At 49.7% G+C, this 25,830-nt stretch overlaps 3 protein-coding genes across 3 annotated transcripts in view; all 3 read right to left on the bottom strand.

Moving 5' to 3' along the window:
• The window catches only part of LOC143484597 (uncharacterized), a gene marked incomplete at its 3' end in the record, with an annotated part of 52,776 nt that extends 33,843 nt beyond the window's left edge, over window positions 1-18,933 (bottom strand). The window contains exons 1-14 of the mRNA XM_076983408.1: window positions 18,750-18,933; window positions 17,934-18,431; window positions 15,987-16,565; window positions 14,421-14,495; window positions 12,066-12,890; window positions 11,453-11,534; window positions 10,261-10,936; window positions 7,053-9,732; window positions 6,102-6,803; window positions 5,262-5,897; window positions 3,357-3,917; window positions 2,714-2,852; window positions 2,214-2,344; window positions 248-455 (exon numbers count right to left, since the gene is read on the bottom strand). Of these exons, the coding sequence (XP_076839523.1) occupies window positions 248-455; window positions 2,214-2,344; window positions 2,714-2,852; window positions 3,357-3,917; window positions 5,262-5,897; window positions 6,102-6,803; window positions 7,053-9,732; window positions 10,261-10,936; window positions 11,453-11,534; window positions 12,066-12,890; window positions 14,421-14,495; window positions 15,987-16,565; window positions 17,934-18,431; window positions 18,750-18,933 (7,976 nt within the window). The remainder of the gene's footprint in view (window positions 1-247; window positions 456-2,213; window positions 2,345-2,713; window positions 2,853-3,356; window positions 3,918-5,261; window positions 5,898-6,101; window positions 6,804-7,052; window positions 9,733-10,260; window positions 10,937-11,452; window positions 11,535-12,065; window positions 12,891-14,420; window positions 14,496-15,986; window positions 16,566-17,933; window positions 18,432-18,749) is intronic.
• A 104-nt stretch (window positions 18,934-19,037) lies between these two features.
• Window positions 19,038-25,581, bottom strand: LOC143484596 (uncharacterized). The gene is made up of 6 exons (XM_076983407.1): window positions 25,017-25,581; window positions 24,066-24,668; window positions 23,238-23,750; window positions 21,000-23,153; window positions 20,784-20,858; window positions 19,038-19,057 (listed from the first exon to the last, which is right to left on the bottom strand). Exons 1-6 carry the CDS (start codon window positions 25,579-25,581, stop codon window positions 19,038-19,040), a joined length of 3,930 nt encoding a protein of 1,309 aa, XP_076839522.1.
• The window catches only part of LOC143484595 (uncharacterized), a 23,391-nt gene continuing 23,138 nt past the window's right edge, over window positions 25,578-25,830 (bottom strand). Inside the window, exon 9 of the mRNA XM_076983405.1 lies at window positions 25,578-25,612. Within this exon, the coding sequence (XP_076839520.1) occupies window positions 25,578-25,612 (35 nt within the window). The remainder of the gene's footprint in view (window positions 25,613-25,830) is intronic.

The raw sequence follows: 25,830 nt of genomic DNA, 5'->3' as shown, positions 1-25,830 counted from the left end.
TGTTGATGGTGTGGTTGTAGAGGAGGGGATAGTGCTGGTAGTGGTAGTTGCTTCAGAGGTTGTTGATGGTGTGGTGGTAGTGGTTGGTGTAGTGCTAGTTGTGGTAGTAGTAGTAGAGGTTGTTGATGGGTTGCTGGTAATGGTTGGAGTAATGCTGGTAGTGGTAGTAGCAGTAGAGGTTGTTGATGGGGTGGTGGTAGTGGTAGGAGGAGTGCTGGTGGTGGTAGTTGCTTCAGGGGTTGTTGATGGGGTGGTGGTAGTGGTAGGAGTAGTGCTAGTAGGGGTAGTAGCTGCAGAGGATGTAGATGTAGTGGTGGTAGTGTTTGGAGTAGTGCTGGTAGTGGTAGTAGTAGTAGAAGTTGTTGATGGGGTTGTGGTGGTGGTTGGAGTGGTACTGGTAGTGGTAGTCACAATAGAGGTTGTTGATGAGGTGGTGGTTGTGGTAGGAGTAGTGCCTGTAGTGGTAGTTGCTTCAGAGGTTGTTGATGGGGTTGTGGTAGTGGTAGGAGTAGTGCTAGTACTTGTAGTAGCAGCAGAGGATGTAGATGGGGTGGTGGTAGTGGTAGGAGTAGTGCTAGTAGTGGTAGTAGCAGTAGAGGTTGTTGATGGGGTGGTGGTAGTGGTAGGAGAAGGGCTCATAGTGGTAGTAGCAGGCAAGATTGGTGATGGGCTGGTGGTAGTGGTAGGAGTAGTGCTAGTAGTGGTAGTTGCTTGAGAGGTTGTTGATGGGGTGGTGGTACCGGTTAGAGTAGTGCTGGTAGTGCTTGTAGCAGTAGAGGTTGTTGATGGTGTGGTTGTAGAGGAGGGGATAGTGCTGGTAGTGGTAGTTGCTTCAGAGGTTGTTGATGGTGTGGTGGTAGTGGTTGGTGTAGTGCTAGTAGTGGTAGTAGCAGTAGAGGTTGTTGATGGGTTGCTGGTAATGGTTGGAGTAATGCTGGTAGTGGTAGTAGCAGTAGAGGTTGTTGATGGGGTGGTGGTAGTGGTAGGAGGAGTGCTGGTAGTGGTAGTTGCTTCAGGGGTTGTTGATGGGGTGGTGGTAGTGGTAGGAGTAGTGCTAGTAGGGGTAGTAGCTGCAGAGGATGTAGATGTAGTGGTGGTAGTGTTTGGAGTAGTGCTGGTAGTGGTAGTAGTAGTAGAAGTTGTTGATGGGGTTGTGGTGGTGGTAGGAGTAGTGCCTGTAGTGGTAGTTGCTTCAGAGGTTGTTGATGGGGTTGTGGTAGTGGTAGGAGTAGTGCTAGTACTTGTAGTAGCAGCAGAGGATGTAGATGGGGTGATGGTAGTGGTAGTCACAGTAGAGGTTGTTGATGGGGTGCTGGTAGTGGTCAGAGTAGTGCTTGTAGCAGTAGAGGTTGTTGATGGTGTGGTTGTAGTGGAGGGGATAGTGCTGGTAGTGGTAGTTGCTTCAGAGGTTGTTGATGGGGTGGTGGTATGGCTCATAGTGGTAGTAGCAGGAGAGATTGGTGATGGGGTGGTGGTAGTGGTAGCAGTAGTGCTCGTAATGGTAGTTGATTCAGAGGTTGTTGATGGGGTTGTGGAAGTGGTTGGAGTAGTGCTAGTACTTGTAGTAGCAGCAGAGGATGTAGATGGGGTGGTGGTAATGGTAGGAGTAGTGCTAGTAGTGGTAGTAGCAGTAGAGGTTGTTGATGGGGTGGTGGTAGTGGTAGGAGAAGGGCTCATAGTGGTAGTAGCAGGCAAGATTGGTGATGGGCTGGTGGTAGTGGTAGGAGTAGTGCTAGTAGTGGCAGTTGCTTGAGAGGTTGTTGATGGGGTGGTGGTACCGGTTAGAGTAGTGCTAGTAGTGCTTGTAGCAGTAGAGGTTGTTGATGGTGTGGTTGTAGAGGAGTGGATAGTGCTGGTAGTGGTAGTTGCTTCAGAGGTTGTTGATGGTGTGGTGGTAGTGGTTGGTGTAGTGCTTGTAGTGGTAGTAGCAGTAGAGGTTGTTGATGGGTTGCTGGTAATGGTTGGAGTAATGCTGGTAGTGGTAGTAGCAGTAGAGGTTGTTGATGGGGTGGTGGTAGTGGTAGGAGGAGTGCTGGTAGTGGTAGTTGCTTCAGGGGTTGTTGATGGGGTGGTGGTAGTGGTAGGAGTAGTGCTAGTAGGGGTAGTAGCTGCAGAGGATGTAGATGTAGTGGTGGTAGTGTTTGGAGTAGTGCTGGTAGTGGTAGTAGTAGTAGAAGTTGTTGATGGGGTTGTGGTGGTGGTTGGAGTGATACTGGTAGTGGTAGTCACAATAGAGGTTGTTGATGGGGTGCTGGTAGTGGAAGGAATAGTGCTGGTAGTGGTAGTTGCTTCAGGGGTTGTTGATGGGGTGGTGGTAGTGGTAGGAGTAGTGCTAGTAGGGGTAGTAGCTGCAGAGGATGTAGATGTAGTGGTAGTGTTTGGAGTAGTGCTGGTAGTGGTAATAGTAGTAGAGCTTGTTGATGGGGTGGTGGTTGTGGTAGGAGTAGTGCCTGTAGTGGTAGTTGCTTCAGAGGTTGTTGATGGGGTTGTGGTAGTGGTAGGAGTAGTGCTAGTACTTGTAGTAGCAGCAGAGGATGTAGATGTAGTGGTAGTGTTTGCAGTAGTGCTGGTAGTGGTAATAGTAGTAGAGCTTGTTGATGGGGTGGTGGTTGTGGTAGGAGTAGTGCCTGTAGTGGTAGTTGCTTCAGAGGTTGTTGATGGGGTTGTGGTAGTGGTAGGAGTAGTGCTGGTACTTGTAGTAGCAGCAGAGGATGTAGATGGGGTGATGGTAGTGGTAGTCACAGTAGAGGTTGTTGATGGGGTGCTGGTAGTGGTCAGAGTAGTGCTTGTAGCAGTAGAGGTTGTTGATGGTGTGGTTGTAGTGGAGGGGATAGTGCTGGTAGTGGTAGTTGCTTCAGAGGATGTTGATGGGGTGGTGGTAGTGGTAGCAGTAGTGCTCGTAATGGTAGTTGATTCAGAGGTTGTTGATGGGGTTGTGGAAGTGGTTGGAGTAGTGCTAGTACTTGGAGTAGCAACAGAGGATGTAGATGGGGTGGTGGTAGTGGTAGGAGTAGTGCTAGTAGTGGTAGTAGCAGTAGAGGTTGTTGATGGGGTGGTGGTAGTGGTAGGAGAAGGGCTCATAGTGGTAGTAGCAGGCAAGATTGGTGATGGGCTGGTGGTAGTGGTAGGAGTAGTGCTAGTAGTGGTAGTTGCTTGAGAGGTTGTTGATGGGGTGGTGGAACCGGTTAGAGTAGTGCTGGTAGTGCTTGTAGCAGTAGAGGTTGTTGATGGTGTGGTTGTAGAGGAGGGGATAGTGCTGGTAGTGGTAGTTGCTTCAGAGGTTGTTGATGGTGTGGTGGTAGTGGTTGGTGTAGTGCTAGTAGTGGTAGTAGCAGTAGAGGTTGTTGATGGGTTGCTGGTAATGGTTGGAGTAATGCTGGTAGTGGTAGTAGCAGTAGAGGTTGTTGATGGGGTGGTGGTAGTGGTAGGAGGAGTGCTGGTAGTGGTAGTTGCTTCAGGGGTTGTTGATGGGGTGGTGGTAGTGGTAGGAGTAGTGCTAGTAGGGGTAGTAGCTGCAGAGGATGTAGATGTAGTGGTGGTAGTGTTTGGAGTAGTGCTGGTAGTGGTAGTAGTAGTAGAAGTTGTTGATGGGGTTGTGGTGGTGGTTGGAGTGATACTGGTAGTGGTAGTCACAATAGAGGTTGTTGATGGGGTGCTGGTAGTGGAAGGAATAGTGCTGGTAGTGGTAGTTGCTTCAGGGGTTGTTGATGGGGTGGTGGTAGTGGTAGGAGTAGTGCTAGTAGGGGTAGTAGCTGCAGAGGATGTAGATGTAGTGGTAGTGTTTGGAGTAGTGCTGGTAGTGGTAATAGTAGTAGAGCTTGTTGATGGGGTGGTGGTTGTGGTAGGAGTAGTGCCTGTAGTGGTAGTTGCTTCAGAGGTTGTTGATGGGGTTGTGGTAGTGGTAGGAGTAGTGCTAGTACTTGTAGTAGCAGCAGAGGGTGTAGATGTAGTGGTAGTGTTTGGAGTAGTGCTGGTAGTGGTAATAGTAGTAGAGCTTGTTGATGGGGTGGTGGTTGTGGTAGGAGTAGTGCCTGTAGTGGTAGTTGCTTCAGAGGTTTTTGATGGGGTTGTGGTAGTGGTAGGAGTAGTGCTAGTACTTGTAGTAGCAGCAGAGGATGTAGATGTAGTGGTAGTGTTTGGAGTAGTGCTGGTAGTGGTAATAGTAGTAGAGCTTGTTGATGGGGTGGTGGTTGTGGTAGGAGTAGTGCCTGTAGTGGTAGTTGCTTCAGAGGTTGTTGATGGGGTTGTGGTAGTGGTAGGAGTAGTGCTGGTATTTGTAGTAGCAGCAGAGGATGTAGATGGGGTGATGGTAGTGGTAGTCACAGTAGAGGTTGTTGATGGGGTGCTGGTAGTGGTCAGAGTAGTGCTTGTAGCAGTAGAGGTTGTTGATGGTGTGGTTGTAGTGGAGGGGATAGTGCTGGTAGTGGTAGTTGCTTCAGAGGATGTTGATGGGGTGGTGGTAGTGGTAGGAGAAGGGCTCATAGTGGTAGTAGCAGGCAAGATTGGTGATGGGGTGGTGGTAGTGGTAGGAGTAGTGCTAGTAGTGGTAGTTGCTTGAGAGGTTGTTGATGGGGTGGTGGTACCGGTTAGAGTAGTGCTGGTAGTGCTTGTAGCAGTAGAGGTTGTTGATGGTGTGGTTGTAGAGGAGGGGATAGTGCTGGTAGTGGTAGTTGCTTCAGAGGTTGTTGATGGTGTGGTGGTAGTGGTTGGTGTAGTGCTAGTAGTGGTAGTAGCAGTAGAGGTTGTTGATGGGTTGCTGGTAATGGTTGGAGTAATGCTGGTAGTGGTAGTAGCAGTAGAGGTTGTTGATGGGGTGGTGGTAGTGGTAGGAGGAGTGCTGGTAGTGGTAGTTGCTTCAGGGGTTGTTGATGGGGTGGTGGTAGTGGTAGGAGTAGTGCTAGTAGGGGTAGTAGCTGCAGAGGATGTAGATGTAGTGGTGGTAGTGTTTGGAGTAGTGCTGGTAGTGGTAGTAGTAGTAGAAGTTGTTGATGGGGTTGTGGTGGTGGTTGGAGTGATACTGGTAGTGGTAGTCACAATAGAGGTTGTTGATGGGGTGCTGGTAGTGGAAGGAGTAGTGCTAGTAGGGGTAGTAGCTGCAGAGGATGTAGATGTAGTGGTAGTGTTTGGAGTAGTGCTGGTAGTGGTAATAGTAGTAGAGCTTGTTGATGGGGTGGTGGTTGTGGTAGGAGTAGTGCCTGTAGTGGTAGTTGCTTCAGAGGTTGTTGATGGGGTTGTGGTAGTGGTAGGAGTAGTGCTAGTACTTGTAGTAGCAGCAGAGGGTGTAGATGTAGTGGTAGTGTTTGGAGTAGTGCTGGTAGTGGTAATAGTAGTAGAGCTTGTTGATGGGGTGGTGGTTGTGGTAGGAGTAGTGCCTGTAGTGGTAGTTGCTTCAGAGGTTGTTGATGGGGTTGTGGTAGTGGTAGGAGTAGTGCTGGTACTTGTAGTAGCAGCAGAGGATGTAGATGGGGTGATGGTAGTGGTAGTCACAGTAGAGGTTGTTGATGGGGTGCTGGTAGTTGTCAGAGTAGTGCTTGTAGCAGTAGAGGTTGTTGATGGTGTGGTTGTAGTGGAGGGGATAGTGCTGGTAGTGGTAGTTGCTTCAGAGGATGTTGATGGGGTGGTGGTAGTGGTAGCAGTAGTGCTCGTAATGGTAGTTGATTCAGAGGTTGTTGATGGGGTTGTGGAAGTGGTTGGAGTAGTGCTAGTACTTGTAGTAGCAGGAGAGGATGTAGATGGGGTGGTGGTAGTGGTAGGAGTAGTGCTAGTAGTGGTAGTAGCAGTAGAGGTTGTTGATGGGGTGGTGGTAGTGGTAGGAGAAGGGCTCATAGTGGTAGTAGCAGGCAAGATTGGTGATGGGCTGGTGGTAGTGGTAGGAGTAGTGCTAGTAGTGGTAGTTGCTTGAGAGGTTGTTGATGGGGTGATGGTACCGGTTAGAGTAGTGCTGGTAGTGCTTGTAGCAGTAGAGGTTGTTGATGGTGTGGTTGTAGAGGAGGGGATAGTGCTGGTAGTGGTAGTTGCTTCAGAGGTTGTTGATGGTGTGGTGGTAGTGGTTGGTGTAGTGCTAGTAGTGGTAGTAGCAGTAGAGGTTGTTGATGGGTTGCTGGTAATGGTTGGAGTAATGCTGGTAGTGGTCGTAGCAGTAGAGGTTGTTGATGGGGTGGTGGTAGTGGTAGGAGGAGTGCTGGTAGTGGTAGTTGCTTCAGGGGTTGTTGATGGGGTGGTGGTAGTGGTAGGAGTAGTGCTAGTAGGGGTAGTAGCTGCAGAGGATGTAGATGTAGTGGTGGTAGTGTTTGGAGTAGTGCTGGTAGTGGTAGTAGTAGTAGAAGTTGTTGATGGGGTTGTGGTGGTGGTTGGAGTGATACTGGTAGTGGTAGTCACAATAGAGGTTGTTGATGGGGTGCTGGTAGTGGAAGGAGTAGTGCTAGTAGGGGTAGTAGCTGCAGAGGATGTAGATGTAGTGGTAGTGTTTGGAGTAGTGCTGGTAGTGGTAATAGTAGTAGAGCTTGTTGATGGGGTGGTGGTTGTGGTAGGAGTAGTGCCTGTAGTGGTAGTTGCTTCAGAGGTTGTTGATGGGGTTGTGGTAGTGGTAGGAGTAGTGCTAGTACTTGTAGTAGCAGCAGAGGATGTAGATGTAGTGGTAGTGTTTGGAGTAGTGCTGGTAGTGGTAATAGTAGTAGAGCTTGTTGATGGGGTGGTGGTTGTGGTAGGAGTAGTGCCTGTAGTGGTAGTTGCTTCAGAGGTTGTTGATGGGGTTGTGGTAGTGGTAGGAGTAGTGCTGGTACTTGTAGTAGCAGCAGAGGATGTAGATGGGGTGATGGTAGTGGTAGTCACAGTAGAGGTTGTTGATGGGGTGCTGGTAGTTGTCAGAGTAGTGCTTGTAGCAGTAGAGGTTGTTGATGGTGTGGTTGTAGTGGAGAGGATAGTGCTGGTAGTGGTAGTTGCTTCAGAGGATGTTGATGGGGTGGTGGTAGTGGTAGCAGTAGTGCTCGTAATGGTAGTTGATTCAGAGGTTGTTGATGGGGTTGTGGAAGTGGTTGGAGTAGTGCTAGTACTTGTAGTAGCAGCAGAGGATGTAGATGGGGTGGTGGTAGTGGTAGGAGTAGTGCTAGTAGTGGTAGTAGCAGTAGAGGTTGTTGATGGGGTGGTGGTAGTGGTAGGAGAAGGGCTCATAGTGGTAGTAGCAGGCAAGATTGGTGATGGGCTGGTGGTAGTGGTAGGAGTAGTGCTAGTAGTGGTAGTAGCAGTAGAGGTTGTTGATGGGGTGGTGGTAGTGGTAGGAGAAGGGCTCATAGTGGTAGTAGCAGGCAAGTATGGTGATGGGGTGGTGGTAGTGGTAGGAGTAGTGCTAGTAGTGGTAGTTGCTTGAGAGGTTGTTGATGGGGTGGTGGTACCGGTTAGAGTAGTGCTGGTAGTGCTTGTAGCAGTAGAGGTTGTTGATGGTGTGGTTGTAGAGGAGGGGATAGTGCTGGTAGTGGTAGTTGCTTTAGAGGTTGTTGATGGTGTGGTGGTAGTGGTTGGTGTAGTGCAAGTAGTGGTAGTAGCAGTAGAGGTTGTTGATGGGTTGCTGGTAATGGTTGGAGTAATGCTGGTAGTGGTAGTAGCAGTAGAGGTTGTTGATGGGGTGGTGGTAGTGGTAGGAGGAGTGCTGGTAGTGGTAGTTGCTTCAGGGGTTGTTGATGGGGTGGTGGTAGTGGTAGGAGTAGTGCTAGTAGGGGTAGTAGCTGCAGAGGATGTAGATGTAGTGGTGGTAGTGTTTGGAGTAGTGCTGGTAGTGGTAGTAGTAGTAGAAGTTGTTGATGGGGTTGTGGTGGTGGTTGGAGTGGTAATGGTAGTGGTAGTCACAATAGAGGTTGTTGATGGGGTGGTGGTAGTGGTAGCAGTAGTGCTCGTAATGGTAGTTGATTCAGAGGTTGTTGATGGGGTTGTGGAAGTGGTTGGAGTAGTGCTAGTACTTTTAGTAGCAGCAGAGGATGTAGATGGGGTAGTGGTAGTGGTAGCAGTAGTGCTAGTAGTGGTAGTAGCAGTAGAGGTTGTTGATGGGGTGGTGGTAGTGGTAGGAGAAGGGCTCATAGTGGTAGTAGCAGGCAAGTTTGGTGATGGGGTGGTGGTAGTGGTAGGAGTAGTGCTAGTAGTGGTAGTTGCTTGAGAGGTTGTTGATGGGGTGGTGGTACCGGTTAGAGTAGTGCTGGTAGTGCTTGTAGCAGTAGAGGTTGTTGATGGTGTGGTTGTAGAGGAGGGGATAGTGCTGGTAGTGGTAGTTGCTTCAGAGGTTGTTGATGGTGTGGTGGTAGTGGTTGGTGTAGTGCTAGTTGTGGTAGTAGTAGTAGAGGTTGTTGATGGGTTGCTGGTAATGGTTGGAGTAATGCTGGTAGTGGTAGTAGCAGTAGAGGTTGTTGATGGGGTGGTGGTAGTGGTAGGAGGAGTGCTGGTGGTGGTAGTTGCTTCAGGGGTTGTTGATGGGGTGGTGGTAGTGGTAGGAGTAGTGCTAGTAGGGGTAGTAGCTGCAGAGGATGTAGATGTAGTGGTGGTAGTGTTTGGAGTAGTGCTGGTAGTGGTAGTAGTAGTAGAAGTTGTTGATGGGGTTGTGGTGGTGGTTGGAGTGGTACTGGTAGTGGTAGTCACAATAGAGGTTGTTGATGAGGTGGTGGTTGTGGTAGGAGTAGTGCCTGTAGTGGTAGTTGCTTCAGAGGTTGTTGATGGGGTTGTGGTAGTGGTAGGAGTAGTGCTAGTACTTGTAGTAGCAGCAGAGGATGTAGATGGGGTGGTGGTAGTGGTAGGAGTAGTGCTAGTAGTGGTAGTAGCAGTAGAGGTTGTTGATGGGGTGGTGGTAGTGGTAGGAGAAGGGCTCATAGTGGTAGTAGCAGGCAAGATTGGTGATGGGCTGGTGGTAGTGGTAGGAGTAGTGCTAGTAGTGGTAGTTGCTTGAGAGGTTGTTGATGGGGTGGTGGTACCGGTTAGAGTAGTGCTGGTAGTGCTTGTAGCAGTAGAGGTTGTTGATGGTGTGGTTGTAGAGGAGGGGATAGTGCTGGTAGTGGTAGTTGCTTCAGAGGTTGTTGATGGTGTGGTGGTAGTGGTTGGTGTAGTGCTAGTAGTGGTAGTAGCAGTAGAGGTTGTTGATGGGTTGCTGGTAATGGTTGGAGTAATGCTGGTAGTGGTAGTAGCAGTAGAGGTTGTTGATGGGGTGGTGGTAGTGGTAGGAGGAGTGCTGGTAGTGGTAGTTGCTTCAGGGGTTGTTGATGGGGTGGTGGTAGTGGTAGGAGTAGTGCTAGTAGGGGTAGTAGCTGCAGAGGATGTAGATGTAGTGGTGGTAGTGTTTGGAGTAGTGCTGGTAGTGGTAGTAGTAGTAGAAGTTGTTGATGGGGTTGTGGTGGTGGTAGGAGTAGTGCCTGTAGTGGTAGTTGCTTCAGAGGTTGTTGATGGGGTTGTGGTAGTGGTAGGAGTAGTGCTAGTACTTGTAGTAGCAGCAGAGGATGTAGATGGGGTGATGGTAGTGGTAGTCACAGTAGAGGTTGTTGATGGGGTGCTGGTAGTGGTCAGAGTAGTGCTTGTAGCAGTAGAGGTTGTTGATGGTGTGGTTGTAGTGGAGGGGATAGTGCTGGTAGTGGTAGTTGCTTCAGAGGTTGTTGATGGGGTGGTGGTATGGCTCATAGTGGTAGTAGCAGGAGAGATTGGTGATGGGGTGGTGGTAGTGGTAGCAGTAGTGCTCGTAATGGTAGTTGATTCAGAGGTTGTTGATGGGGTTGTGGAAGTGGTTGGAGTAGTGCTAGTACTTGTAGTAGCAGCAGAGGATGTAGATGGGGTGGTGGTAATGGTAGGAGTAGTGCTAGTAGTGGTAGTAGCAGTAGAGGTTGTTGATGGGGTGGTGGTAGTGGTAGGAGAAGGGCTCATAGTGGTAGTAGCAGGCAAGATTGGTGATGGGCTGGTGGTAGTGGTAGGAGTAGTGCTAGTAGTGGCAGTTGCTTGAGAGGTTGTTGATGGGGTGGTGGTACCGGTTAGAGTAGTGCTGGTAGTGCTTGTAGCAGTAGAGGTTGTTGATGGTGTGGTTGTAGAGGAGTGGATAGTGCTGGTAGTGGTAGTTGCTTCAGAGGTTGTTGATGGTGTGGTGGTAGTGGTTGGTGTAGTGCTAGTAGTGGTAGTAGCAGTAGAGGTTGTTGATGGGTTGCTGGTAATGGTTGGAGTAATGCTGGTAGTGGTAGTAGCAGTAGAGGTTGTTGATGGGGTGGTGGTAGTGGTAGGAGGAGTGCTGGTAGTGGTAGTTGCTTCAGGGGTTGTTGATGGGGTGGTGGTAGTGGTAGGAGTAGTGCTAGTAGGGGTAGTAGCTGCAGAGGATGTAGATGTAGTGGTGGTAGTGTTTGGAGTAGTGCTGGTAGTGGTAGTAGTAGTAGAAGTTGTTGATGGGGTTGTGGTGGTGGTTGGAGTGATACTGGTAGTGGTAGTCACAATAGAGGTTGTTGATGGGGTGCTGGTAGTGGAAGGAATAGTGCTGGTAGTGGTAGTTGCTTCAGGGGTTGTTGATGGGGTGGTGGTAGTGGTAGGAGTAGTGCTAGTAGGGGTAGTAGCTGCAGAGGATGTAGATGTAGTGGTAGTGTTTGGAGTAGTGCTGGTAGTGGTAATAGTAGTAGAGCTTGTTGATGGGGTGGTGGTTGTGGTAGGAGTAGTGCCTGTAGTGGTAGTTGCTTCAGAGGTTGTTGATGGGGTTGTGGTAGTGGTAGGAGTAGTGCTAGTACTTGTAGTAGCAGCAGAGGATGTAGATGTAGTGGTAGTGTTTGCAGTAGTGCTGGTAGTGGTAATAGTAGTAGAGCTTGTTGATGGGGTGGTGGTTGTGGTAGGAGTAGTGCCTGTAGTGGTAGTTGCTTCAGAGGTTGTTGATGGGGTTGTGGTAGTGGTAGGAGTAGTGCTGGTACTTGTAGTAGCAGCAGAGGATGTAGATGGGGTGATGGTAGTGGTAGTCACAGTAGAGGTTGTTGATGGGGTGCTGGTAGTGGTCAGAGTAGTGCTTGTAGCAGTAGAGGTTGTTGATGGTGTGGTTGTAGTGGAGGGGATAGTGCTGGTAGTGGTAGTTGCTTCAGAGGATGTTGATGGGGTGGTGGTAGTGGTAGCAGTAGTGCTCGTAATGGTAGTTGATTCAGAGGTTGTTGATGGGGTTGTGGAAGTGGTTGGAGTAGTGCTAGTACTTGGAGTAGCAACAGAGGATGTAGATGGGGTGGTGGTAGTGGTAGGAGTAGTGCTAGTAGTGGTAGTAGCAGTAGAGGTTGTTGATGGGGTGGTGGTAGTGGTAGGAGAAGGGCTCATAGTGGTAGTAGCAGGCAAGATTGGTGATGGGCTGGTGGTAGTGGTAGGAGTAGTGCTAGTAGTGGTAGTTGCTTGAGAGGTTGTTGATGGGGTGGTGGTACCGGTTAGAGTAGTGCTGGTAGTGCTTGTAGCAGTAGAGGTTGTTGATGGTGTGGTTGTAGAGGAGGGGATAGTGCTGGTAGTGGTAGTTGCTTCAGAGGTTGTTGATGGTGTGGTGGTAGTGGTTGGTGTAGTGCTAGTAGTGGTAGTAGCAGTAGAGGTTGTTGATGGGTTGCTGGTAATGGTTGGAGTAATGCTGGTAGTGGTAGTAGCAGTAGAGGTTGTTGATGGGGTGGTGGTAGTGGTAGGAGGAGTGCTGGTAGTGGTAGTTGCTTCAGGGGTTGTTGATGGGGTGGTGGTAGTGGTAGGAGTAGTGCTAGTAGGGGTAGTAGCTGCAGAGGATGTAGATGTAGTGGTGGTAGTGTTTGGAGTAGTGCTGGTAGTGGTAGTAGTAGTAGAAGTTGTTGATGGGGTTGTGGTGGTGGTTGGAGTGGTACTGGTAGTGGTAGTCACAATAGAGGTTGTTGATGGGGTGCTGGTAGTGGAAGGAATAGTGCTGGTAGTGGTAGTTGCTTCAGGGGTTGTTGATGGGGTGGTGGTAGTGGTAGGAGTAGTGCTAGTAGGGGTAGTAGCTGCAGAGGATGTAGATGTAGTGGTAGTGTTTGGAGTAGTGCTGGTAGTGGTAATAGTAGTAGAGCTTGTTGATGGGGTGGTGGTTGTGGTAGGAGTAGTGCCTGTAGTGGTAGTTGCTTCAGAGGTTGTTGATGGGGTTGTGGTAGTGGTAGGAGTAGTGCTAGTACTTGTAGTAGCAGCAGAGGATGTAGATGGGGTGATGGTAGTGGTAGTCACAGTAGAGGTTGTTGATGGGGTGCTGGTAGTGGTCAGAGTAGTGCTTGTAGCAGTAGAGGTTGTTGATGGTGTGGTTGTAGTGGAGGGGATAGTGCTGGTAGTGGTAGTAGTAGTAGAAGTTGTTGATGGGGTTGTGGTGGTGGTTGGAGTGGTACTGGTAGTGGTATTCACAATAGAGGTTGTTGATGGGGTGCTGGTAGTGGAAGGAATAGTGCTGGTAGTGGTAGTTGCTTCAGGGTTTGTTGATGGGGTGGTGGTAGTGGTAGGAGTAGTGCTAGTAGGGGTAGTAGCAGTAGAGGTTGTTGATGGGGTGGTGGTAGTAGTAGGAGAAGGGCTCATAGTGGTAGTAGCAGGCAAGATTGGTGATGGGCTGGTGGTAGTGGTAGGAGTAGTGCTAGTAGTGGTAGTTGCTTGAGAGGTTGTTGATGGGGTGGTGGTACCGGTTAGAGTAGTGCTGGTAGTGCTTGTAGCAGTAGAGGTTGTTGATGGTGTGGTTGTAGAGGAGGGGATAGTGCTGGTAGTGGTAGTTGCTTCAGAGGTTGTTGATGGTGTGGTGGTAGTGGTTGGTGTAGTGCTAGTAGTGGTAGTAGCAGTAGAGGTTGTTGATGGGTTGCTGGTAATGGTTGGAGTAATGCTGGTAGTGGTAGTAGCAGTAGAGGTTGTTGATGGGGTGGTGGTAGTGGTAGGAGGAGTGCTTGTAGTGGTAGTTGCTTCAGGGGTTGTTGATGGGGTGGTGGTAGTGGTAGGAGTAGTGCTAGTAGGGGTAGTAGCTGCAGAGGATGTAGATGTAGTGGTGGTAGTGTTTGGAGTAGTGCTGGTAGTGGTAGTAGTAGTAGAAGTTGTTGATGGGGTTGTGGTGGTGGTTGGAGTGGTACTGGTAGTGGTAGTCACAATAGAGGTTGTTGATGGGGTGCTGGTAGTGGAAGGAATAGTGCTGGTAGTGGTAGTTGCTTCAGGGGTTGTTGATGGGGTGGTGGTAGTGGTAGGAGTAGTGCTAGTAGGGGTAGTAGCTGCAGAGGATGTAGATGTAGTGGTAGTGTTTGGAGTAGTGCTGGTAGTGGTAATAGTATTAGAGCTTGTTGATGGGGTGGTGGTTGTGGTAGGAGTAGTGCCTGTAGTGGTAGTTGCTTCAGAGGTTGTTGATGGGGTTGTGGTAGTGGTAGGAGTAGTGCTAGTACTTGTAGTAGCAGCAGAGAATGTAGATGGGGTGATGGTAGTGGTAGTCACAGTAGAGGTTGTTGATGGGGTGCTGGTAGTGGTCAGAGTAGTGCTTGTAGCAGTAGAGGTTGTTGATGGTGTGGTTGTAGTGGAGGGGATAGTGCTGGTAGTGGTAGTTGCTTCAGAGGTTGTTGATGGGGTTGTGGTATGGCTCATAGTGGTAGTAGCAGGAGAGATTGGTGATGGGGTGGTGGTAGTGGTAGCAGTAGTGCTCGTAATGGTACTTGATTCAGAGGTTGTTGATGGGGTTGTGGAAGTGGTTGGAGTAGTGCTAGTACTTGTAGTAGCAGCAGAGGATGTAGATGGGGTGGTGGTAGTGGTAGGAGTAGTGCTAGTAGTGGTAGTAGCAGTAGAGGTTGTTGATGGGGTTGTGGTGGTGGTTGGAGTGGTACTGGTAGTGGTAGTCACAATAGAGGTTGTTGATGGGGTGCTGGTAGTGGAAGGAATAGTGCTGGTAGTGGTAGTTGCTTCAGGGGTTGTTGATGGGGTGGTGGTAGTGGTAGGAGTAGTGCTAGTAGGGGTAGTAGCAGTAGAGGTTGTTGATGGGGTGGTGGTAGTAGTAGGAGAAGGGCTCATAGTGGTAGTAGCAGGCAAGATTGGTGATGGGCTGGTGGTAGTGGTAGGAGTAGTGCTAGTAGTGGTAGTTGCTTGAGAGGTTGTTGATGGGGTGGTGGTACCGGTTAGAGTAGTGCTGGTAGTGCTTGTAGCAGTAGAGGTTGTTGATGGTGTGGTTGTAGAGGAGGGGATAGTGCTGGTAGTGGTAGTTGCTTCAGAGGTTGTTGATGGTGTGGTGGTAGTGGTTGGTGTAGTGCTAGTACTTGTAGTAGCAGCAGAGGATGTAGATGGGGTGATGGTAGTGGTAGTCACAGTAGAGGTTGTTGATGGGGTGCTGGTAGTGGTCAGAGTAGTGCTTGTAGCAGTAGAGGTTGTTGATGGTGTGGTTGTAGTGGAGGGGATAGTGCTGGTAGTGGTAGTAGTAGTAGAAGTTGTTGATGGGGTTGTGGTGGTGGTTGGAGTGGTACTGGTAGTGGTATTCACAATAGAGGTTGTTGATGGGGTGCTGGTAGTGGAAGGAATAGTGCTGGTAGTGGTAGTTGCTTCAGGGGTTGTTGATGGGGTGGTGGTAGTGGTAGGAGTAGTGCTAGTAGGGGTAGTAGCAGTAGAGGTTGTTGATGGGGTGGTGGTAGTAGTAGGAGAAGGGCTCATAGTGGTAGTAGCAGGCAAGATTGGTGATGGGCTGGTGGTAGTGGTAGGAGTAGTGCTAGTAGTGGTAGTTGCTTGAGAGGTTGTTGATGGGGTGGTGGTACCGGTTAGAGTAGTGCTGGTAGTGCTTGTAGCAGTAGAGGTTGTTGATGGTGTGGTTGTAGAGGAGGGGATAGTGCTGGTAGTGGTAGTTGCTTCAGAGGTTGTTGATGGTGTGGTGGTAGTGGTTGGTGTAGTGCTAGTACTTGTAGTAGCAGCAGAGGATGTAGATGGGGTGATGGTAGTGGTAGTCACAGTAGAGGTTGTTGATGGGGTGCTGGTAGTGGTCAGAGTAGTGCTTGTAGCAGTAGAGGTTGTTGATGGTGTGGTTGTAGTGGAGGGGATAGTGCTGGTAGTGGTAGTAGTAGTAGAAGTTGTTGATGGGGTTGTGGTGGTGGTTGGAGTGGTACTGGTAGTGGTATTCACAATAGAGGTTGTTGATGGGGTGCTGGTAGTGGAAGGAATAGTGCTGGTAGTGGTAGTTGCTTCAGGGGTTGTTGATGGGGTGGTGGTAGTGGTAGGAGTAGTGCTAGTAGGGGTAGTAGCAGTAGAGGTTGTTGATGGGGTGGTGGTAGTAGTAGGAGAAGGGCTCATAGTGGTAGTAGCAGGCAAGATTGGTGATGGGCTGGTGGTAGTGGTAGGAGTAGTGCTAGTAGTGGTAGTTGCTTGAGAGGTTGTTGATGGGGTGGTGGTACCGGTTAGAGTAGTGCTGGTAGTGCTTGTAGCAGTAGAGGTTGTTGATGGTGTGGTTGTAGAGGAGGGGATAGTGCTGGTAGTGGTAGTTGCTTCAGAGGTTGTTGATGGTGTGGTGGTAGTGGTTGGTGTAGTGCTAGTAGTGGTAGTAGCAGTAGAGGTTGTTGATGGGTTGCTGGTAATGGTTGGAGTAATGCTGGTAGTGGTAGTAGCAGTAGAGGTTGTTGATGGGGTGGTGGCAGTGGTAGGAGGAGTGCTTGTAGTGGTAGTTGCTTCAGGGGTTGTTGATGGGGTGGTGGTAGTGGTAGGAGTAGTGCTAGTAGGGGTAGTAGCTGCAGAGGATGTAGATGTAGTGGTGGTAGTGTTTGGAGTAGTGCTGGTAGTGGTAGTAGTAGTAGAAGTTGTTGATGGGGTTGTGGTGGTGGTTGGAGTGGTACTGGTAGTGGTAGTCACAATAGAGGTTGTTGATGGGGTGCTGGTAGTGGAAGGAATAGTGCTGGTAGTGGTAGTTGCTTCAGGGGTTGTTGATGGGGTGGTGGTAGTGGTAGGAGTAGTGCTAGTAGGGGTAGTAGCAGTAGAGGTTGTTGATGGGGTGGTGGTAGTAGTAGGAGAAGGGCTCATAGTGGTAGTAGCAGGCAAGATTGGTGATGGGCTGGTGGTAGTGGTAGGAGTAGTGCTAGTAGTGGTAGTTGCTTGAGAGGTTGTTGATGGGGTGGTGGTACCGGTTAGAGTAGTGCTGGTAGTGCTTGTAGCAGTAGAGGTTGTTGATGGTGTGGTTGTAGAGGACGGGATAGTGCTGGTAGTGGTAGTTGCTTCAGAGGTTGTTGATGGTGTGGTGGTAGTGGTTGGTGTAGTGCTAGTAGTGGTAGTAGCAGTAGAGGTTGTTGATGGGTTGCTGGTAATGGTTGGAGTAATGCTGGTAGTGGTAGTAGCAGTAGAGGTTGTTGATGGGGTGGTGGTAGTGGTAGGAGGAGTGCTTGTAGTGGTGGTTGCTTCAGGGGTTGTTGATGGGGTGGTGGTAGTGGTAGGAGTAGTGCTAGTAGGGGTAGTAGCTGCAGAGGATGTAGATGTAGTGGTGGTAGTGTTTGGAGTAGTGCTGGTAGTGGTAGTAGTAGTAGAAGTTGTTGATGGGGTTGTTGTGGTGGTTGGAGTGGTACTGGTAGTGGTAGTCACAATAGAGGTTGTTGATGGGGTGCTGGTAGTGGAAGGAATAGTGCTGGTAGTGGTAGTTGCTTCAGGGGTTGTTGATGGGGTGGTGGTAGTGGTAGGAGTAGTGCTAGTAGGGGTAGTAGCTGCAGAGGATGTAGATGTAGTGGTAGGGTTTGGAGTAGTGCTGGTAGTGGTAATAGTAGTAGAGCTTGTTGATGGGGTGGTGGTTGTGGTAGGAGTAGTGCCTGTAGTGGTAGTTGCTTCAGAGGTTGTTGATGGGGTTGTGGTAGTGGTAGGAGTAGTGCTAGTACTTGTAGTAGCAGCAGAGGATGTAGATGGGGTGATGGTAGTGGTAGTCACAGTAGAGGTTGTTGATGGGGTGCTGGTAGTGGTCAGAGTAGTGCTTGTAGCAGTAGAGGTTGTTGATGGTGTGGTTGTAGTGGAGGGGATAGTGCTGGTAGTGGTAGTTGCTTCAGAGGTTGTTGATGGGGTTGTGGTATGGCTCATAGTGGTAGTAGCAGGAGAGATTGGTGATGGGGTGGTGGTAGTGGTGGTAGTGGTAGCAGTAGTGCTCGTAATGGTACTTGATTCAGAGGTTGTTGATGGGGTTGTGGAAGTGGTTGGAGTGGTGCTAGTACTTGTAGTAGCAGCAGAGGATGTAGATGGGGTGGTGGTAGTGGTAGGAGTAGTGCTAGTAGTGGTAGTAGCAGTAGAGGTTGTTGATGGGGTGGTGGTAGTGGTAGGAGAAGGGCTCATAGTGGTAGTAGCAGGCAAGATTGGTGATGGGCTGGTGGTAGTGGTAGGAGTAGTGCTAGTAGTGGTAGTTGCTTGAGAGGTTGTTGATGGGGTGGTGGTACCGGTTAGAGTAGTGCTGGTAGTGCTTGTAGCAGTAGAGGTTGTTGATGGTGTGGTTGTAGAGGAGGGGATAGTGCTGGTAGTGGTAGTTGCTTCAGAGGTTGTTGATGGTGTGGTGGTAGTGGTTGGTGTAGTGCTAGTAGTGGTAGTAGCAGTAGAGGTTGTTGATGGGTTGCTGGTAATGGTTGGAGTAATGCTGGTAGTGGTAGTAGCAGTAGAGGTTGTTGATGGGGTGGTGGTAGTGGTAGGAGGAGTGCTGGTAGTGGTAGTAGCAGTAGAGGTTGTTGATGGGGTGGTGGTAGTGGTAGGAGAAGGGCTCATAGTGGTAGTAGCAGGCAAGATTGGTGATGGGCTGGTGGTAGTGGTAGGAGTAGTGCTAGTAGTGGTAGTTGCTTGAGAGGTTGTTGATGGGGTGGTGGTACCGGTTAGAGTAGTGCTGGTAGTGCTTGTAGCAGTAGAGGTTGTTGATGGTGTGGTTGTAGAGGAGGGGATAGTGCTGGTAGTGGTAGTTGCTTCAGAGGTTGTTGATGGTGTGGTGGTAGTGGTTGGTGTAGTGCTAGTAGTGGTAGTAGCAGTAGAGGTTGTTGATGGGTTGCTGGTAATGGTTGGAGTAATGCTGGTAGTGGTAGTAGCAGTAGAGGTTGTTGATGGGGTGGTGGTAGTGGTAGGAGGAGTGCTGGTAGTGGTAGTTGCTTCAGGGGTTGTTGATGGGGTGGTGGTAGTGGTAGGAGTAGTGCTAGTAGGGGTAGTAGCTGCAGAGGATGTAGATGTAGTGGTGGTAGTGTTTGGAGTAGTGCTGGTAGTGGTAGTAGTAGTAGAAGTTGTTGATGGGGTTGTGGTGGTGGTTGGAGTGGTACTGGTAGTGGTAGTCACAATAGAGGTTGTTGATGGGGTGCTGGTAGTGGAAGGAATAGTGCTGGTAGTGGTAGTTGCTTCAGGGGTTGTTGATGGGGTGGTGGTAGTGGTAGGAGTAGTGCTAGTAGGGGTAGTAGCTGCAGAGGATGTAGATGTAGTGGTAGTGTTTGGAGTAGTGCTGGTAGTGGTAATAGTATTAGAGCTTGTTGATGGGGTGGTGGTTGTGGTAGGAGTAGTGCCTGTAGTGGTAGTTGCTTCAGAGGTTGTTGATGGGGTTGTGGTAGTGGTAGGAGTAGTGCTAGTACTTGTAGTAGCAGCAGAGAATGTAGATGGGGTGATGGTAGTGGTAGTCACAGTAGAGGTTGTTGATGGGGTGCTGGTAGTGGTCAGAGTAGTGCTTGTAGCAGTAGAGGTTGTTGATGGTGTGGTTGTAGTGGAGGGGATAGTGCTGGTAGTGGTAGTTGCTTCAGAGGTTGTTGATGGGGTTGTGGTATGGCTCATAGTGGTAGTAGCAGGAGAGATTGGTGATGGGGTGGTGGTAGTGGTAGCAGTAGTGCTCGTAATGGTACTTGATTCAGAGGTTGTTGATGGGGTTGTGGAAGTGGTTGGAGTAGTGCTAGTACTTGTAGTAGCAGCAGAGGATGTAGATGGGGTGGTGGTAGTGGTAGGAGTAGTGCTAGTAGTGGTAGTAGCAGTAGAGGTTGTTGATGGGGTGGTGGTAGTGGTAGGAGAAGGGCTCATAGTGGTAGTAGCAGGCAAGATTGGTGATGGGCTGGTGGTAGTGGTAGGAGTAGTGCTAGTAGTGGTAGTTGCTTGAGAGGTTGTTGATGAGGTGGTGGTACCGGTTAGAGTAGTGCTGGTAGTGCTTGAAGCAGTAGAGGTTGTTGATGGTGTGGTTGTAGAGGAGGGGATAGTGCTGGTAGTGGTAGTTGCTTCAGAGGTTGTTGATGGTGTGGTGGTAGTGGTTGGTGTAGTGCTAGTAGTGGTAGTAGCAGTAGAGGTTGTTGATGGGTTGCTGGTAATGGTTGGAGTAATGCTGGTAGTGGTAGTAGCAGTAGAGGTTGTTGATGGGGTGGTGGTAGTGGTAGGAGGAGTGCTGGTAGTGGTAGTTGCTTCAGGGGTTGTTGATGGGGTGGTGGTAGTGGTAGGAGTAGTGCTAGTAGGGGTAGTAGCTGCAGAGGATGTAGATGTAGTGGTGGTAGTGTTTGGAGTAGTGCTGGTAGTGGTAGTAGTAGTAGAAGATGTTGATGGGGTTGTGGTGGTGGTTGGAGTGATACTGGTAGTGGTAGTCACAATAGAGGTTCTTGATGGGGTGCTGGTAGTGGAAGGAATAGTGCTGGTAGTGGTAGTTGCTTCAGGGGTTGTTGATGGGGTGGTGGTAGTGGTAGGAGTAGTGCTAGTAGGGGTAGTAGCTGCAGAGGATGTAGATGTAGTGGTAGTGTTTGGAGTAGTGCTGGTAGTGGTAATAGTAGTAGAGCTTGTTGATGGGGTGGTGGTTGTGGTAGGAGTAGTGCCTGTAGTGGTAGTTGCTTCAGAGGTTGTTGATGGGGTTGTGGTAGTGGTAGGAGTAGTGCTAGTACTTGTAGTAGCAGCAGAGGATGTAGATGTAGTGGTAGTGTTTGGAGTAGTGCTGGTAGTGGTAATAGTAGTAGAGCTTGTTGATGGGGTGGTGGTTGTGGTAGGAGTAGTGCCTGTAGTGGTAGTTGCTTCAGAGGTTGTTGATGGGGTTGTGGTAGTGGTGGGAGTAGTGCTAGTACTTGTAGTAGCAGCAGAGGATGTAGATGGGGTGATGGTAGTGGTAGTCACAGTAGAGGTTGTTGATGGGGTGCTGGTAGTGGTCAGAGTAGTGCTTGTAGCAGTAGAGGTTGTTGATGGTGTGGTTGTAGTGGAGGGGATAGTGCTGGTAGTGGTAGTAGTAGTAGAAGTTGTTGATGGGGTTGTGGTGGTGGTTGGAGTGGTACTGGTAGTGGTATTCACAATAGAGGTTGTTGATGGGGTGCTGGTAGTGGAAGGAATAGTGCTGGTAGTGGTAGTTGCTTCAGGGGTTGTTGATGGGGTGGTGGTAGTGGTAGGAGTAGTGCTAGTAGGGGTAGTAGCAGTAGAGGTTGTTGATGGGGTGGTGGTAGTAGTAGGAGAAGGGCTCATAGTGGTAGTAGCAGGCAAGATTGGTGATGGGCTGGTGGTAGTGGTAGGAGTAGTGCTAGTAGTGGTAGTTGCTTGAGAGGTTGTTGATGGGGTGGTGGTACTGGTTAGAGTAGTGCTGGTAGTGCTTGTAGCAGTAGAGGTTGTTGATGGTGTGGTTGTAGAGGAGGGGATAGTGCTGGTAGTGGTAGTTGCTTCAGAGGTTGTTGATGGTGTGGTGGTAGTGGTTGGTGTAGTGCTAGTACTTGTAGTAGCAGCAGAGGATGTAGATGGGGTGATGGTAGTGGTAGTCACAGTAGAGGTTGTTGATGGGGTGCTGGTAGTGGTCAGAGTAGTGCTTGTAGCAGTAGAGGTTGTTGATGGTGTGGTTGTAGTGGAGGGGATAGTGCTGGTAGTGGTAGTAGTAGTAGAAGTTGTTGATGGGGTTGTGGTGGTGGTTGGAGTGGTACTGGTAGTGGTATTCACAATAGAGGTTGTTGATGGGGTGCTGGTAGTGGAAGGAATAGTGCTGGTAGTGGTAGTTGCTTCAGGGGTTGTTGATGGGGTGGTGGTAGTGGTAGGAGTAGTGCTAGTAGGGGTAGTAGCAGTAGAGGTTGTTGATGGGGTGGTGGTAGTAGTAGGAGAAGGGCTCATAGTGGTAGTAGCAGGCAAGATTGGTGATGGGCTGGTGGTAGTGGTAGGAGTAGTGCTAGTAGTGGTAGTTGCTTGAGAGGTTGTTGATGGGGTGGTGGTACCGGTTAGAGTAGTGCTGGTAGTGCTTGTAGCAGTAGAGGTTGTTGATGGTGTGGTTGTAGAGGAGGGGATAGTGCTGGTAGTGGTAGTTGCTTCAGAGGTTGTTGATGGTGTGGTGGTAGTGGTTGGTGTAGTGCTAGTAGTGGTAGTAGCAGTAGAGGTTGTTGATGGGTTGCTGGTAATGGTTGGAGTAATGCTGGTAGTGGTAGTAGCAGTAGAGGTTGTTGATGGGGTGGTGGTAGTGGTAGGAGGAGTGCTTGTAGTGGTAGTTGCTTCAGGGGTTGTTGATGGGGTGGTGGTAGTGGTAGGAGTAGTGCTAGTAGGGGTAGTAGCTGCAGAGGATGTAGATGTAGTGGTGGTAGTGTTTGGAGTAGTGCTGGTAGTGGTAGTAGTAGTAGAAGTTGTTGATGGGGTTGTGGTGGTGGTTGGAGTGGTACTGGTAGTGGTAGTCACAATAGAGGTTGTTGATGGGGTGCTGGTAGTGGAAGGAATAGTGCTGGTAGTGGTAGTTGCTTCAGGGGTTGTTGATGGGGTGGTGGTAGTGGTAGGAGTAGTGCTAGTAGGGGTAGTAGCAGTAGAGGTTGTTGATGGGGTGGTGGTAGTAGTAGGAGAAGGGCTCATAGTGGTAGTAGCAGGCAAGATTGGTGATGGGCTGGTGGTAGTGGTAGGAGTAGTGCTAGTAGTGGTAGTTGCTTGAGAGGTTGTTGATGGGGTGGTGGTACCGGTTAGAGTAGTGCTGGTAGTGCTTGTAGCAGTAGAGGTTGTTGATGGTGTGGTTGTAGAGGAGGGGATAGTGCTGGTAGTGGTAGTTGCTTCAGAGGTTGTTGATGGTGTGGTGGTAGTGGTTGGTGTAGTGCTAGTAGTGGTAGTAGCAGTAGAGGTTGTTGATGGGTTGCTGGTAATGGTTGGAGTAATGCTGGTAGTGGTAGTAGCAGTAGAGGTTGTTGATGGGGTGGTGGTAGTGGTAGGAGGAGTGCTTGTAGTGGTAGTTGCTTCAGGGGTTGTTGATGGGGTGGTGGTAGTGGTAGGAGTAGTGCTAGTAGGGGTAGTAGCTGCAGAGGATGTAGATGTAGTGGTGGTAGTGTTTGGAGTAGTGCTGGTAGTGGTAGTAGTAGTAGAAGTTGTTGATGGGGTTGTGGTGGTGGTTGGAGTGGTACTGGTAGTGGTAGTCACAATAGAGGTTGTTGATGGGGTGCTGGTAGTGGAAGGAATAGTGCTGGTAGTGGTAGTTGCTTCAGGGGTTGTTGATGGGGTGGTGGTAGTGGTAGGAGTAGTGCTAGTAGGGGTAGTAGCTGCAGAGGATGTAGATGTAGTGGTAGTGTTTGGAGTAGTGCTGGTAGTGGTAATAGTAGTAGAGCTTGTTGATGGGGTGGTGGTTGTGGTAGGAGTAGTGCCTGTAGTGGTAGTTGCTTCAGAGGTTGTTGATGGGGTTGTGGTAGTGGTAGGAGTAGTGCTAGTACTTGTAGTAGCAGCAGAGGATGTAGATGGGGTGATGGTAGTGGTAGTCACAGTAGAGGTTGTTGATGGGGTGCTGGTAGTGGTCAGAGTAGTGCTTGTAGCAGTAGAGGTTGTTGATGGTGTGGTTGTAGTGGAGGGGATAGTGCTGGTAGTGGTAGTTGCTTCAGAGGTTGTTGATGGGGTTGTGGTATGGCTCATAGTGGTAGTAGCAGGAGAGATTGGTGATGGGGTGGTGGTAGTGGTAGCAGTAGTGCTCGTAATGGTACTTGATTCAGAGGTTGTTGATGGGGTTGTGGAAGTGGTTGGAGTAGTGCTAGTACTTGTAGTAGCAGCAGAGGATGTAGATGGGGTGGTGGTAGTGGTAGGAGTAGTGCTAGTAGTGGTAGTAGCAGTAGAGGTTGTTGATGGGGTGGTGGTAGTGGTAGGAGAAGGGCTCATAGTGGTAGTAGCAGGCAAGATTGGTGATGGGCTGGTGGTAGTGGTAGGAGTAGTGCTAGTAGTGGTAGTTGCTTGAGAGGTTGTTGATGGGGTGGTGGTACCGGTTAGAGTAGTGCTGGTAGTGCTTGTAGCAGTAGAGGTTGTTGATGGTGTGGTTGTAGAGGAGGGGATAGTGCTGGTAGTGGTAGTTGCTTCAGAGGTTGTTGATGGTGTGGTGGTAGTGGTTGGTGTAGTGCTAGTAGTGGTAGTAGCAGTAGAGGTTGTTGATGGGTTGCTGGTAATGGTTGGAGTAATGCTGGTAGTGGTAGTAGCAGTAGAGGTTGTTGATGGGGTGGTGGTAGTGGTAGGAGGAGTGCTGGTAGTGGTAGTTGCTTCAGGGGTTGTTGATGGGGTGGTGGTAGTGGTAGGAGTAGTGCTAGTAGGGGTAGTAGCTGCAGAGGATGTAGATGTAGTGGTGGTAGTGTTTGGAGTAGTGCTGGTAGTGGTAGTAGTAGTAGAAGTTGTTGATGGGGTTGTGGTGGTGGTTGGAGTGATACTGGTAGTGGTAGTCACAATAGAGGTTCTTGATGGGGTGCTGGTAGTGGAAGGAATAGTGCTGGTAGTGGTAGTTGCTTCAGGGGTTGTTGATTGGGTGGTGGTAGTGGTAGGAGTAGTGCTAGTAGGGGTAGTAGCTGCAGAGGATGTAGATGTAGTGGTAGTGTTTGGAGTAGTGCTGGTAGTGGTAATAGTAGTAGAGCTTGTTGATGGGGTGGTGGTTGTGGTAGGAGTAGTGCCTGTAGTGGTAGTTGCTTCAGAGGTTGTTGATGGGGTTGTGGTAGTGGTAGGAGTAGTGCTAGTACTTGTAGTAGCAGCAGAGAATGTAGATGGGGTGATGGTAGTGGTAGTCACAGTAGAGGTTGTTGATGGGGTGCTGGTAGTGGTCAGAGTAGTGCTTGTAGCAGTAGAGGTTGTTGATGGTGTGGTTGTAGTGGAGGGGATAGTGCTGGTAGTGGTAGTTGCTTCAGAGGTTGTTGATGGGGTTGTGGTATGGCTCATAGTGGTAGTAGCAGGAGAGATTGGTGATGGGGTGGTGGTAGTGGTAGCAGTAGTGCTCGTAATGGTACTTGATTCAGAGGTTGTTGATGGGGTTGTGGAAGTGGTTGGAGTAGTGCTAGTACTTGTAGTAGCAGCAGAGGATGTAGATGGGGTGTTGGTAGTGGTAGGAGTAGTGCTAGTAGTGGTAGTAGCAGTAGAGGTTGTTGATGGGGTGGTGGTAGTGGTAGGAGAAGGGCTCATAGTGGTAGTAGCAGGCAAGATTGGTGATGGGCTGGTGGTAGTGGTAGGAGTAATGCTAGTAGTGGTAGTTGCTTGAGAGGTTGTTGATGGGGTGGTGGTACCGGTTAGAGTAGTGCTGGTAGTGCTTGTAGCAGTAGAGGTTGTTGATGGTGTGGTTGTAGAGGAGGGGATAGTGCTGGTAGTGGTAGTTGCTTCAGAGGTTGTTGATGGTGTGGTGGTAGTGGTTGGTGTAGTGCTAGTAGTGGTAGTAGCAGTAGAGGTTGTTGATGGGTTGCTGGTAATGGTTGGAGTAATGCTGGTAGTGGTAGTAGCAGTAGAGGTTGTTGATGGGGTGGTGGTAGTGGTAGGAGGAGTGCTGGTAGTGGTAGTTGCTTCAGGGGTTGTTGATGGGGTGGTGGTAGTGGTAGGAGTAGTGCTAGTAGGGGTAGTAGCTGCAGAGGATGTAGATGTAGTGGTGGTAGTGTTTGGAGTAGTGCTGGTAGTGGTAGTAGTAGTAGAAGTTGTTGATGGGGTTGTGGTGGTGGTTGGAGTGATACTGGTAGTGGTAGTCACAATAGAGGTTGTTGATGGGGTGCTGGTAGTGGAAGGAGTAGTGCTAGTAGGGGTAGTAGCTGCAGAGGATGTAGATGTAGTGGTAGTGTTTGGAGTAGTGCTGGTAGTGGTAATAGTAGTAGAGCTTGTTGATGGGGTGGTGGTTGTGGTAGGAGTAGTGCCTGTAGTGGTAGTTGCTTCAGAGGTTGTTGATGGGGTTGTGGTAGTGGTAGGAGTAGTGCTAGTACTTGTAGTAGCAGCAGAGGGTGTAGATGTAGTGGTAGTGTTTGGAGTAGTGCTGGTAGTGGTAATAGTAGTAGAGCTTGTTGATGGGGTGGTGGTTGTGGTAGGAGTAGTGCCTGTAGTGGTAGTTGCTTCAGAGGTTGTTGATGGGGTTGTGGTAGTGGTAGGAGTAGTGCTGGTACTTGTAGTAGCAGCAGAGGATGTAGATGGGGTGATGGTAGTGGTAGTCACAGTAGAGGTTGTTGATGGGGTGCTGGTAGTTGTCAGAGTAGTGCTTGTAGCAGTAGAGGTTGTTGATGGTGTGGTTGTAGTGGAGGGGATAGTGCTGGTAGTGGTAGTTGCTTCAGAGGATGTTGATGGGGTGGTGGTAGTGGTAGCAGTAGTGCTCGTAATGGTAGTTGATTCAGAGGTTGTTGATGGGGTTGTGGAAGTGGTTGGAGTAGTGCTAGTACTTGTAGTAGCAGCAGAGGATGTAGATGGGGTGGTGGTAGTGGTAGGAGTAGTGCTAGTAGTGGTAGTAGCAGTAGAGGTTGTTGATGGGGTGGTGGTAGTGGTAGGAGAAGGGCTCATAGTGGTAGTAGCAGGCAAGATTGGTGATGGGCTGGTGGTAGTGGTAGGAGTAGTGCTAGTAGTGGTAGTTGCTTGAGAGGTTGTTGATGGGGTGGTGGTACCGGTTAGAGTAGTGCTGGTAGTGCTTGTAGCAGTAGAGGTTGTTGATGGTGTGGTTGTAGAGGAGGGGATAGTGCTGGTAGTGGTAGTTGCTTCAGAGGTTGTTGATGGTGTGGTGGTAGTGGTTGGTGTAGTGCTAGTAGTGGTAGT

The sequence above is a fragment of the Brachyhypopomus gauderio genome, chromosome 20 (genome assembly GCF_052324685.1).
Source record: "Brachyhypopomus gauderio isolate BG-103 chromosome 20, BGAUD_0.2, whole genome shotgun sequence".
Lineage (NCBI taxonomy): Eukaryota > Metazoa > Chordata > Actinopteri > Gymnotiformes > Hypopomidae > Brachyhypopomus > Brachyhypopomus gauderio.
This window is presented reverse-complemented; position numbering and strand designations above follow the sequence as displayed.

Excerpts from the sequence above, each read along its gene's own strand:
- LOC143484596 (XM_076983407.1), bottom strand. The coding sequence starts at position 25,581 with ATGAGCCCTTCTCCTACCACTACCACCACCCCATCAACAACCTCTACT. Across the intron at positions 23,751-24,065 it reads ATCAACAACCTCTGAATCAA|CAACTACCACTACAGGCACT; the intron begins GTACCATTACGA and ends CAACCTCTGAAG. Across the intron at positions 19,058-20,783 it reads TATTGTGAATACCACTACCA|CACTACCAGCACTACTCTAA; the intron begins GTACCACTCCAA and ends TACTGCTTCAAG.